The sequence below is a fragment of the Falco punctatus genome (genome assembly GCF_963210335.1).
Source record: "Falco punctatus genome assembly, chromosome: 1".
In the NCBI taxonomy this organism is placed as follows: Eukaryota; Metazoa; Chordata; class Aves; order Falconiformes; family Falconidae; genus Falco; species Falco punctatus.
The window spans coordinates 98,943,332-98,956,097 of NC_137580.1; the positions used below are offsets into that span (position 1 = coordinate 98,943,332).

A 12,766-nucleotide genomic window follows, 5' to 3' on the forward strand; every position below is an offset into this window, starting at 1 on the left:
GAGTGCCAGTTAAAGGATTTGTCACTAAGAGCACTTTACAGATAGAAAGAACTTATTAACTAGTGTGACTAACAGCTTGCAAGGTTTAATTGATGTGTGTTTGTTGTCCTTTTATATCTCTCCCCCTCGTCTTCCTCTTGGCACTGATTCTAGCAGTTGCTGGTGCAAGAGCAGCAGCCTCTAAGCTGCCTGAATAGGTACCAGGAATAAAGGCAAGGCCAAGCCCTTCCCCGAGTGCCCCTGATCCCCTGATCCTGGGCTGTGGTCAGGGCTGCAGCAGCCCCAGGAGCTCACCCCTGCTGTCCGGTTCTCTCCATTGGAACTGAGGCTAGGTTTATTTTCTTGTTCTGGGTTCTGTTATTCCTCCATAAGTGATGCTGAGTTTTTGAAGATAAAGCTTTTCAATGCGTGAATAGTATGGATAATTAATGTTTCTGCCAGACAGACTACTCATTGCAAGATTGATTGACTATTAAGGTCATAACGCAGAAGCCACCCACACGAAACAAACAGGCTAATGTTAGACTTCAGGTTAAGCCGAGAGTTGGTCAGCTGTCCACGGTCACAGTGGGGGTTTCCAGTCATCTGTCAACAAGTGATTGATTGATGTGGACACCTTCCAATCTTATTCTGATTATTCTCAGCAGCTTGCCTGGTGGCCATTTTTCAGGAGTTGGCAGCACTCAGACCTCCAAGACTCAATGCGATGACTGCATGGGGGTTAACCCTTTCCTTTGATTCGAAATGTCTTTGTTATGGACAACAACAGCAATGCACGAGGGAAGAATTGTGTTTGTGAGCCCCAATCATGGAAGACACTGGGAAAATCCCTGAGACACAAGCAAAAATGATGCTTTGACTTTCAGACGTTTCTAATTGACTTGGCCCTAGTAAAGCTGAGAGCGGGGATCTGCAGAGAATCCATCTGGAGAAGAGCAGATACAGCTTTGTAACACAGCTTCTTTATTGGACTGTCTTTTGTGGGCAGTTTAATGTGCCACAGGGTAAACTGTGTGCATCAAAGCCCTGGCAGCAGAAAGGCAAATTCTAATAACTCAGGTAGGAGAGAATTCGGTATTGGGAAGGGAAGAAAACGTAAGGATTCAGATGTACTTGTTCTGGTGTGAGAGACAATGAGTTAAAGAGGGCTCTGCTGTTTTTAAGGACAGCTCCTGGTTGAGCATTTTGAATTCACTGGGAGAAATTTGTTGCCTGGATGCTTTCTTTACGTTCACATGAAGATGACTTAAATATATCTCTGTAGTATTTTATGTGCATGTTATACTTGGTGTGTGCCCACACACATGCTAGTGGGAAAGTGAAATTATAATTATGTATGCTGTATAGTGTACATTTACAATATATAAACATGTTCTAGAGTTCTTTCAGTTGCAGGCATGTAACCTTGTATGTTTTTCAGCAATTTTACTTTATTTTGGAGGGCCCTGATGCCTGGCTTCACCCTTCTGTGCACTTTCCATCCATGGTTATAGTATTCATAACGTACCCTACAAAGCTTGCCGTGGGGAAACATCAAGAGCCCTTTCTCCTCCAAGAGTTGGATCTTTATGTAACTCAAGTGCATCATTGCATTTTTATGGTGCAATCCAAGTGCTGTAACATAGCAGAGCTGGCACAAAGCTGCTGTGCACAAGTTTGTGACAGGAGAGCTGTGCTAAACTGCTCTGGGTGCTGGTGTGTTGGCGTGCATGCCTTAGGATCCCAGCGTGGTCTGGAGGCCCTTCACGGGCCTCTAGCAATGGGCTGCAGTCTGATATTTTTCCCCTGGAAGATGCTGCAACAGGCCCCGATCCAGGACCCCTTAATGTCAGCCTCTCTCCTGACTGAGCAGGGACTTAGTCTGAAGCCCAGTGGAGCTGCTGGGAAATGAGCTTCCATAACCAAGGCTGAGTTTTGCTAATCCTGTCTGCTCTCCATCCCTTGCAGGTGGTGATTTGTCCCAGAGCCGCACGGACACCCGCTTGGACAGTGCCCCCACACAGCACCATGCCAGCCTTGTTGCCAACCATCTTCTGGACTCCAAAGACCATCTTCCACTGCATGGCTGGGCAGCTTCCCACTCGGAGCTGCCATACTGGGCAGGCTCCCTGGCAGCAGCACTGACCTGCACCTAAGTGAGCGCCGTGCCCAGTGCCTGGTAGATCTGGTAGGCTCCCAGCGGGAGGCAGGACGGACGGGAGTTTCAGCCAGCCTTTGCCCACAGGCAGGTGTACCACGGTCACACTGGTGGAGAGAGCGAGGTGGGGTGTACATAGGTTTGTGGGGGTATGCTAGGGGCTGGTACCACTTTGGGAGGGCTAACCTAATTGCATGAATGCCACCAGCCAGTTGCTTTCACAGAGACTGCCTCCCAAACTTGTTTTCTGAAATGAGGGTGCAAAATGTAGGACTCGGCTCTGGCTGGAGATGCTTACCAGCCCTTCCTGCGGGAAGAACCCTCTCCTCAGCCACAGAGGGGATGCAGCTGGGGCAGCAGCAGCAAAGGTCTCCCTGGGCTCTGCTCCCCTTCCTCCTCAGCTTCCAGGGTAATAGTGGGCTGGGGTTTATAAGACAGATGCTTGCTGAGGCAAGGTCCAGTGTCCAGGTGCTGCAAATCCATCCCTGTGCAACTCACCGAGAAAGGCCAGACAGGGGCTTCTGCCGAGCCCTGCATCAAGCCCTTCATCGGAGAGAACAGGGCTGTGCTGGGAAGGGAATGGAGTGATCTGTACTTGTGTAAACTGAAACAGGGGACTGAAATGCCACATGCCCTCTGCAGAGTTTTTCCAGGACACAGCAGAGCCACGTGCAGGGCTTCAGCCCTCTTGTCCGGGGCTCCGAGGGCTCTTGGTCTGAGTGCCTGGAAGAGCAAGAATTTGTCTCCAGGGGCTTTTGCACTGTGGCCTTCCCCTCTCCTCCTTGTGTACCCCACACTCATGCTTGTGTGTTTAGATCCTGCTTGACTAGGCAGAGGGACCATTGTGGACCATGGGAGGGCCTCTGGTAGTCAGAAAGTGAATCCACAAAAAGCAAACGGGTTAGTTTTGTCCATAGAGTTGTATCATGAATTGCTTATATTCCCTCAGGGGTCCTTCCCTCCTGGGCCTTGGCCAAGGGTCACCACCACTTGGTGTAGCACAAGGTCTCAGGCATTTTCAGTAAAAGTTCTCTGCCACCATTGGTCTTAACATGCAAAGCACTCTGGGATTGCCACAAAGTGCACTAGAAGTGCAGAAGTTGATGAATCTGTTCCCATGAGAGACTGTAGAGCTACTCTTTTAGCTTTTGTTGAGCAGAAAGTGGCTCGATTGGGCATAGTCATGCTGTGGAGCAGTGGTAAGGGTGGGAGAACCCAGCCTAGGTCCTTCATCCCTAGCAGCCTGTGTCCTCTGGATGTTGAGCATCAGCCAAAGAGGGATGCTGCCGAGTGCTTTTCCACTGACTGCAGGTGGTGAAGAGGAGTTGAAAGGCACCAGCACTGCTTGCTGACAGCTCCAGCTCAACAGGGTGTGTGGGACTTCCCTGGAGCAGCCCCAAACAATGGACACAGAGCAGTGCAAACCCCAGGACACATGGAGCAAACCTTCACTGTGCTCTGGGCAGGGTGTACCAGGGTATCTCCTGCAACTCATTACATAGAAGAGAGATACTGTGCAGTTATTTCTCCCTGTTTGATCTCTAACATGCCACTGCAGTAATTAAGATGGTGTATCAGAGAGTCACTCTGATAGGGGTGCATTCAAGACTTGAGCCTCTAGGCTTCCCTTTAGGTCACATAAATCTAACAAATAGTTTAAATGACTGTGGGAAACAAAGTGGTCACCTGCTGTAACAGAAACCCTGTGGCGGTGCTGGTTTCCTTCCTGTCATGGCTGTCCCATTGTCCCTCTGCTGTGCCCATCTCATCCCTGGCTCCAGGGTGCCACCTTGCTCCCAGTCCTCCACTGGCCAGGTCCTGGCAGGACCTTGGGGCCCTTGGCCGAGCTGGCAGGGTCAGTCAGTGTGGGTCTGGTGGCAGCTGGGTGGCCTTGGTGCCCCTCTTGTGACACCCCACTTGCTGTTCCTTGGCCTGGTGTCTCCTGCAGGTTGGCCATCTCACCTGGGCCTCCTGTGCTGAGCATGGAGCTGCATTAGCTCCTAGAGCCCAATCCTGGTCCTCCTGCCTGGCGCAGTGCAGCGTTCAGATGCCCGTGGAGCAGCCCACCAGGCAGAACCTTCACCTCGCTCAGCAAAACTTGCAATAGCCTGCGAGCTGGCAGCCTTGCTGATGCAGACAAGGGCTGGGAGTGAGCAACCTGGTGGTGCTTGCCTTTTCCACCAGTGGCCGCAAGCCTTGGTGTCCCCATGGTGTGAGCCCAGCCAGTATGGCCTCAGGGCTCCTCCTAAGGCAGCGCTGGTATAATAACACTGATGAAAAGCTGATTAATCCTTGTAAGCGAGCCGCAATAGCTTCCCTCTAGAACTGAAGAGATTACCACTGATTTGTCATCCTGATTGTTTCAAAGAGACGTGCAATTAGTTGCTCTAATTTAGCTTCGCTTCTCACTGAGTGGCATGACAACTGAGATGTAATCAGTAGATCTGCACAGGATGGCAGCCACTGATGGGTGCAGCTGTGCCTGCCACCATTTCACGTGCAGAGGATGGCCACCAAAATGGTGGAGCATCATGTGCTCATGCTCGAGGGACAAAGTCCCCTTGGTGCCGCACGGCTGCAGGACGGTGGGGCAGACCCGGTACACAGTGCTGACCACCAGCAGGTGGGTGTTTATTTTTGCAGCCCACTCAGGGAGGTGGCTGGGGAATGCTGCAAGAATAGCGACCTGCTCCGAGCCACCCTGATGGAGCTGGGGCTTGGCGGGGTCCCAGGTGCTGGTTGTTCAGGAGAATCTTGGGAAGACACAGGGAGTGCTGGCCTGAGACCCTCGCAGGGTGCTAGGTTGCCTTGTGGGCATGACATTATACTTAGTTTTATTAAAAAAAAAAAAAAAAAAGGTGGGAACAAATCTTGTTTTTCTTCTGCCTCACCCACCTACTGTCCCTCCTCTTTGCCAGGTGCAATAAAATCAATACTGGCTGCAGGAGAGGGGTGGGTATTTCGCTTGAGGCTTCCCCCTTTCTGACAACTGTCTTTACTTTGGAAAAGGTGCAAAGCTACTACGGAAAATGAAGATCTTGTGGCACATCCCTCCTCAGCAGGCACAGCCCTCCAGCTCACTGCTCTGGGTCAGCAGCCAGCCTCCCTCTGGGCAGACAGGAGGGAACACATGGTATTTCAAAATGTGTCCATTTTCAGTGAAACAGATCACATAAAAATTCAATTCAAAATGAATAAAATAAAAATGCTTTAAAAACAAAACCTGCCTGTGGCTATTTCTTGGTTGAAGCTGTGCTGGGGTTTTTTTCTTCTTTTTTTTTTTACCACCCCCTAGGAAGGTATTTTGTTTTTGGAGCGAAACGGCCATGCTTGCTGGGGAGGGTCTTCGCGGGGTGGTGCAGAGCAGCCCTGCATGCTGGCAGCCAGCAGCCCATGCCCCTCGGCCCCCCGCCAAGCGCTGTGCAGCTGCTCCGCTCATGTTCCCCTGCCATGGCCTGGCCTGGCTCGGCATGGTGCTCCCCGTGTCACTGCAAGGTCGTGCTTTTCCCTGGCTGTGCAGCCCCCGGCCCCTCCGGCTCCGCCATCAGCTGTTGTCCCCCGCCAGGCTGGCAACCTTGCTGCCCCGTGGCACCCAGGGGACCCCGCGCTGGCTGGGGGACCCTGCACATGGCACACTAGTTCAGCCTCGGGGCTGTGCTCTGCGTGCTGCCCTGCTACCGGCCCTGGGGCTGAGCCTGGTCTGAGGGGGCCAATGCTGGGCTGAACCTGCCCCTCCACCACGCCGGCCTGCCTGGGGCAGCTGGGCTCTGCCTGCCCAGGCAGCAGCAACGTCCCTGGGCCAATGCTGAGTCCCGGCCAGCGGCTTGGCCGCGGTGCGGGGTGAGGACCAGGCTGACATGCGGTGCAGGGTTTGCCTAGAGGGCCCCTTGGAAGGCTTTCCACTGCTGGCTGCCAGCAGGTCACTGTACCCTCAGCCCCTGCCCGCTGCCGTGACGAGTGTCCCCTGCCCATGGCAGATGTGCACAGCAAGTGCACGCAGCACACAGAAGCGGTGCGATTAGCTCAGTGCGACAGCCCACGCGTGGCGTATGGCACGGTACCGCTTCAGTGCTGCAGCCGGCCGGCTCGGCAAGAGCGTGTCTGAAACTGACGCAGAGGCGATCACGCCTGGAGCACACCAGTCCTGCCGCTGGGCCTCCCTCCCATCTTTTCCTTGTCCATGAGAGTGTGCGGTGAGCCCAGCTCAGCACTTCCCGGCAGCAGCTCTCCCCCCGCCATGCCTGTGATGGCCGCCTTGTACCGCACCCACTGTACCGGTGTCAGTTGATCCCAAGGGCAGCCGGGGTCTCGGTGGTGCCAGGTGGGCCGGGCCGGACAAGTGCCATCGTCCAGGACATGTTCCCCTTGCCTTTCCTGGCTCGGGTCAAGGTTGGCCTCCGTGAACTGGCTGAGGGACTGTCTGGCACAGGGAGCACTGGCAGAACATTTTCAAGTGCTCCTGCTCCTCTCAGCTAAATATAAGCCCCAGTAGGAAGCCTACCTCTTGCTAGTTTTATGTTTCTTGCCTCTGCCTCTGCGCTTCCTAAACCTGGCAGCAGGCCCAGCTGTCTCCAAGTTTAAGATGAAAATACCCTTGCAAATCCCACTCATAAAAATACCTGCTGTATTCCCAAAACATGCCTGAGATAGCTTCCAGAGAGGATGGGGAGCTAAAATAAGATGCATGAGCTCAGAGCCCCATTTTCCACTGGCCCCACAGTTCCCGTCGCTGCAGCACACCACGCTATGGACTGAAATGGAAGTGCTGCAGTGTGGGGTGGCTTTTAGCTGGGAACCGGGCAGGCTGCAGCTCTCCTCGGAGCAGAAGCTGCTGCAAACCTCGTGCACCAACAAAACCTTGCGCTCTGTGCTTAACCAGTTAGTTTGCATAACCTGGACAGTTTCCCTGACCAGCAGTGTTGGCCTCAGCAGGGGAGGCTTGCGTCTGAGAGCAGGGTACAGAGCTGTGGGGCGGTGTCTGGTCCCCAACCTTCAGGTAAATGAAACACCCTGTGAATCACAGCAGGAGGTTGCTCTGCCCAGGGAGGCACATGTGGCAAGGCCACACTGGTGGTAGCACCCACCCTCGAGATGGGGGTGTAGGTTTGCTGCAGACCTCAGAACCTCCCTGTGTCGCTCCTTGGCAGGCCTTCAGCAGCAAGAGGAGACACGAATCTGTCGTGCCTGCTGAGAGGCACAAGTCTGCGATGCAGGCACAGCAGCCGTGTACCGGGCAGGAGCGTGAGCCACCACTCCGCGTGCCGGGCAGCCCCTGGGCAAAGGGACAAGTCCTTGAGAGGTGACATGAGCTGCCCATGCATCGACCAGCTCCCAGCAGCAGCACAGTCCATGGAACACAGCGGCAGGCTACCTGGGAACCTAAATCTCAGCCTTGTCCTCTTCTAAAATGCTCCACTTCAGCCTGTGAATGTATCCCAGATCTTTGCACACTCACATATCCTTATTCTTTTTTTCTTTTTAACAACCCACCACTTCTATTTTGATGCCAAAAAGTTTCCTGGATCAGACACAGATGTCCCCACAGTCACGTCCTGCCATTGTCTCTGTGCGGCTACTCCAAACTGCCCACAGAGGCAGAGGCAGACGTGCCCGCTGTATTTCCCTGTAGCCATAGGCGGGGATGTGCAGTCATGAGCTCTGGGCAGGGAGTGTCCAGCTGCCCAGAGTGGGGTCTGGGGGCTGGCAGCGGAGCCACGCGCTGCTCCAGGTGCCTGGGCTGGGGCTGGGGCAGTCACAGGGGCACAAAACCCTCAGTGGCCATCAGAGGTATGCTGCTGCACTGCCGAGGCACACGTCCCTCAACACAGCCATCTACTCATGCTGCTCGCATCAGAGACCCTTCTTGTACCTGCCGGGCTCTGTGCTAAGCCAGCTGGGGTCTGCTTTTGCCCTTAAGGCTCTTCAGGACAGGCTGCTCTGTGCTGTGCTGCTCCAAGGGTCTTGGAGGATTTTTGTTGCCCAAGGAGGATCACCTTGCCAGGGTGAGGCCACTGGGGAGGAAAGACCCTTTTGGGCTTAATAATGATGGTAGTGGGCCCTGGGTGGCCTTTGTGTCCCCTCAGGCACCACAGCGGTGACCAGGCAGTGCAAGACAGCACGCTGGTCCTGCAGCCCAGCACCCCTGTGATAACATTATTGCTGGGTGTTTCCATGGATGCTCTGAGCTAAGCTTTACTTGGCAGGGCAAAAGCTGTCCCCCTCTTTGGACAATTACTTCCTGAATCTCATTTAACACTGGGCTGGATGGCAATATTCAAAGTTAACCACTCCACTTGCATTGCCTTATATGTCAGCAAGTGCTACTTAATGATCTGTGAATGGAGGGAATGCTGGGAATGGGCCGGACCGCGTGTGAAATATCTATCCAGAGTCTATAAATAATGCAGCTTCTTTATGCTTTGCACATTTCGGAGCTTCATGGGAGGAGCATCTCCCCGCTATGACTGGAAGAGCCTGTAAGTGATTTGGGAATGAAACAAAGGCGATGAAATGCAAAAAGAGGGACCATCCAGTTTCTGAAATACCCTGCACATGTGCCTCAGCCGCTTCTGGCCAGCTCTGCGCTGCCACCAGCGCCCTACAGGCTGTGCCTGCATGCACAGAGCATGGCCCCTGACACTGACCTGCACTAACTGACCATAAAAATGTCTGCAGGAGCGGAGCCTCTGCCACCCCTCCTGTGGCTCTGCTTCTTATACAACGGCACTGGGGCTGCTCGGGTGCGGCACATTCTCGCTGGCACCAGTTGCACTTGCCAAGTGAGCGGCAGTGTCTCCAGCTGTGTCAGCCTCAGCTTGCGAGCTCTCCCGTGGGTGGCCGTAGCAAGCGCTCCCTGACCTCAGCTGCTTCTGTGGCGGTGCCCTTTTCCAGCTAAGGCAAAGAGCTGGCAATGGGGAAATAAAGGTGGTTTTCTGTTAAAAGCAGCTTTCTGTCTGGTAGGTTTTCTAGGGCAATGTGTGGGTTTCCCTGTGTGTTTGGAAGCTGCCAGTTTTTGTTGGAAATGCCAGGTGGAGGCGGGCTGCATCAGCATTGCCACAGTGTGGGTGTTCAGCAGCCTTCGCTGGACACACCAAGGCTGTCTGCTCTGAGACACGCAAACAGCCAAGGAAAACCACTGCCGTCGCACACAGACACGCAGGTGAATGGTCCCTTTCCCTGGTGCTCGTAGTAGCCATTTTCCACCTGCCAGTAAAGGCAACCTGCCCTTGCCAGGCTGCTGCCGGTCCCAGCTGCTGGTGCCACGGCCAGCGCAGGGTGGATTCCTGGGCACGGATGGTCCGCTCTGCCTCTGCAGGGAAGGGTCGCATGAATTTAATTACTTACTGGATAAATTTCTGTCATAAACCAATATTCTGTCATTGCTCTGCATCTCTTGTGAAATTTACTGTACGTGGCACTCACGATAACATCTGTATAATTAATAACTGCAAAGCAGGAATGAGCTGGTGTGGCACCAGTGTGGCAACAATTAGGAAAAGCAGAGCCTGTCTCCGGCACAGCCCTGGTGTTATCTGCTGTGGAGCAGGTGGAGCAGCCCCAATGCCGGGGCTCGCTGCCGGGGCTGTGCCTGGCTTTTATTTTTAACACCCTGCTCCCAGGCGGTGACAAGCCTTTGCTAAGTGAGGTAATAGCCAATTGATTTTGTTCCGTTTTGCAGTGGGCAGTAATAAATCACACGGCTTGTCAGGGGGTGTTTCATGTTTTCAGTGAGAGTGTGCCAGCAATTAACCATCAGAAAGCTCTTGTGGCTCTGCTCTTGAAGACGTGGCTGCAGCCTGCAACTCAGGAATGCGGGGCCCTCCGCCACCAAAACAGAGCAGCAGTGGTGGAGATTTACAGGGAGGTTTTATTTCCAGGCTCCGAAGTGGACAGAGCAGGAATTGATTGATGAGCGGGAGGAGCAGCCGACCCATTGAGGGCGACGGCCGCCTGCGAGAGGACACGGGGAGGGTGGAGCTGTGGGATGTCCCCAGCCCCAGCCCTACCGTTCCCAACCCTGTCCCCACCATGCCCAGGGGACCCCCAGCGCTGAGGTGCGTGACCCCAGGGAGGCAGCCTCTTGTGTGATGTGGACGGGGTGACAGAGCTGCCAGGCACTTTGTGGCCCTGCCATAGCCGTTGCCATACGCTGCCATCCCAGACTGTGCCCGGCCCTGGGTGCGCAGGATGCTGCACCGGGGTGCGAGGAGGCAAGTGGCATCCACGCTTCCCTCCAGCCCTGCTAAGCGAGATGCAGCGTGTGCATCCGTGCTGCTCAGGCTCTGCGGCTCGGCGCCCCTCGTGCCGTGCCCCAGTGGGTGCTGGCAGGGCCGGGTCCCTGCATCCCTTGCCAAGCTGTTGGGGTTCAGTTGGGCTGAGGCATGCACGGGTGGTGGGCCACAGGGTCAGCCTGGTCTCTGCAGCCTGCTGCTTCCCCTCGGGGCTCCTGCTTGATGATTCCCAGATGGTAATCGCTCTGCTTTTATTTCCCGTAACCTTTGTTACTCTGGGAAGGCAGAGCCTAGAGTCAGAGATAGAGGCTGGGGTGAGGGACATGGCGGGGAAGGTCGGGACCCTAGGGAATAATACTGGTTTCAAAGGAAGGCATTTCACAGACCTCATTTGCATTTGGAAATAAGGAGTGACTGCTTTGCATTCAGAGCTGGAGGCCACCGGTCCCAGGGGGGAACAAACAAGAGCAAGTGGTCAATTGATCCCCGATCAGAATAAGGAAATTATCTTTTGGGTTACCACTCTTCTGCTTTGTGCCGTGGGGCTCTGGCCACAAAAGAGCCTTCTCCTGCAAACTGCCTGGCTGCCCACGATGGGCTGTAACTACTTTTCTTGTTGCAGCGCTGCAAATAAAACCTCCAGAAGCACGGAAGGAGGGGTGGGTGCCGATGAGCACCCTGAGCCACCGTGTCACTCCCAGTTAGATCAGAGCAGTGCCGCTGAGCAGCAGAGCTGCCTCCTCCCAGGGCCATGCTTCTCCGCCGCTTCCCAGGACACTGCTGGAGATGACATGCTACAGCTCCAGCGGCTACCTTACGGAAACTAATAAATAAAAAGCAGAGTGGCTCTGGAATGGGTGAGGAGAGTGCACCCAATGGGCAGCATCAGGCGAGCTCTGCCCCACACCCGGTGCAGGACCGAGAGCAGGGCTGCATCCTGCCTGCCACAAAGGACAGACATGCTCTTTTTCTTGGTGTTTTCACAGAGAAAGGTCTCTCCATGAGGTTGTGTGCCTGTGTGAGCAGCTGGAGGCTCGCACAGCAGCTCGGTGCTGATGGTGGGGTCGGTGTGTCTGTGTCCCACATGGGGACCGTCGAGCTGGGCAGGCAGTGGGTGGGCCAGCAGTGGGGGCTGAGGCTCGGGCCGGTGGGTGATGGCTCTGCTGCTTCCTGAGCTGGGAGCAGCGAGCCAAGCGGCTCCAGCCGTTTGAAAGTCTGAATAAAGCAGGAACTTTTCTGAGTTTGTGGCTTAGCTCACCTTGATTTCTGCTGTCCCACCAGGTACTGCCACTCCCTGGGCCCTCTCCAGATGCTCTTTATGTGCAATTTCTTTTATTCTAAGGGGCTTGACATATAATGAAAAGGTTAATATTTTCTTTTATTATTACAACTTTGCTTTTTCTGAATCAATTGCAAGAGTGAATTTAAAGAAAAAGAATTAATTATTGGAGGTTTTATTCCCTAATTTATACGACTGTCTGCAGTGTAGTCTCACACTCTGTGATTTCATGCTGAAATCCTTCCTTGTCAGTGTGAGAGGAGGATCTGCGGAGTGGCCTTGCCCTGATGCAGGGTCTCTGCCCGCCTCCTGCAGTGGGTTTGGCCACAGAGGCTGTGAGGATGGGAAGCATGTCCCACCTCATGGTTCACTTCTCTGCTGGTGTGCAGGAGAAATAATTCTACAGGCAAAGAGACCAACATGCATATGTGTGTGAGTGTATGTGATGGCTGGAGAAGACCCTTGGGAAGGCTCCTGAGTGGTGGGAAGGGTTGTGCCTCCTGCACCTTCTTCCCTGGGACCTGACTGCCCAGTAAGACTGGTTTCCCCATTGGCACCAGTTGCTACAACACTGTGACCCTGCTGGAGGTACTGGTGCTGGCACCAAAGCATCGGCATCCCGCAGCGTGAGCCCATGTGTGTCTAGGAAAGGAGCTGGATGTTTTCATGGAAATGCAGATGAGATTTCATGGGTTTGTTATGGGTTAAAATTCCAGATTTGACATTTTTGTCATGGAGCTTTGGCCAGCGAAAGCCGTGGAGAAATCCCAGTGAGCTCATGCTGGGTGCCATGCTGTGCCTGCTCCGGCCTGAGCTGGGCTCATCTCGTGTGCACAGGGGAGTTCGTTCAACTTGCTTGGGGTCACCCCATTAGAAACAGGCTCCTAACACTTACCGTGGGGTCCTGGATGTGGCCTCCCCACGGGGGGAGAGCACTGGCAGCCCCGCACAGCCCAGCGAGTAGGACCCGTCCCATGGCTGCCGTGCAGCGAATCGCACACAGACAGAAGGACAGTTGTTTTAAAACCTCCTCCACGGGAGGCAGTGAATGGACAGGAAAGGCAGTCCTTCCTCCCCACAGGCCCCCCAACATTTTTGTGATTTCATGGGAACTCGTAG

General features: G+C 54.3%; 1 protein-coding gene across 6 annotated transcripts in view; it reads left to right on the plus strand.

Moving 5' to 3' along the window:
- MN1 (MN1 proto-oncogene, transcriptional regulator) overlaps nt 1-12,766 on the plus strand; it is a 290,178-nt gene that overhangs the window by 106,772 nt on the left and 170,640 nt on the right. For 2 of the 6 annotated variants that reach the window (XR_013930930.1, XR_013930931.1), the window contains exon 2: nt 1,948-8,613. Coding sequence is in view for 3 of the 6 variants with exons in the window: in XM_080405666.1 (XP_080261792.1) it covers nt 1,948-2,135 (188 nt within the window). In the remaining 3 variants the exon portion in view is untranslated. Of the gene's footprint in view, nt 1-1,947; nt 10,307-12,766 lie in introns of those variants that run through there. The other 4 variants (XR_013930932.1, XM_080405666.1, XM_080405667.1 and 1 more) reach the window with 4 other exon arrangements.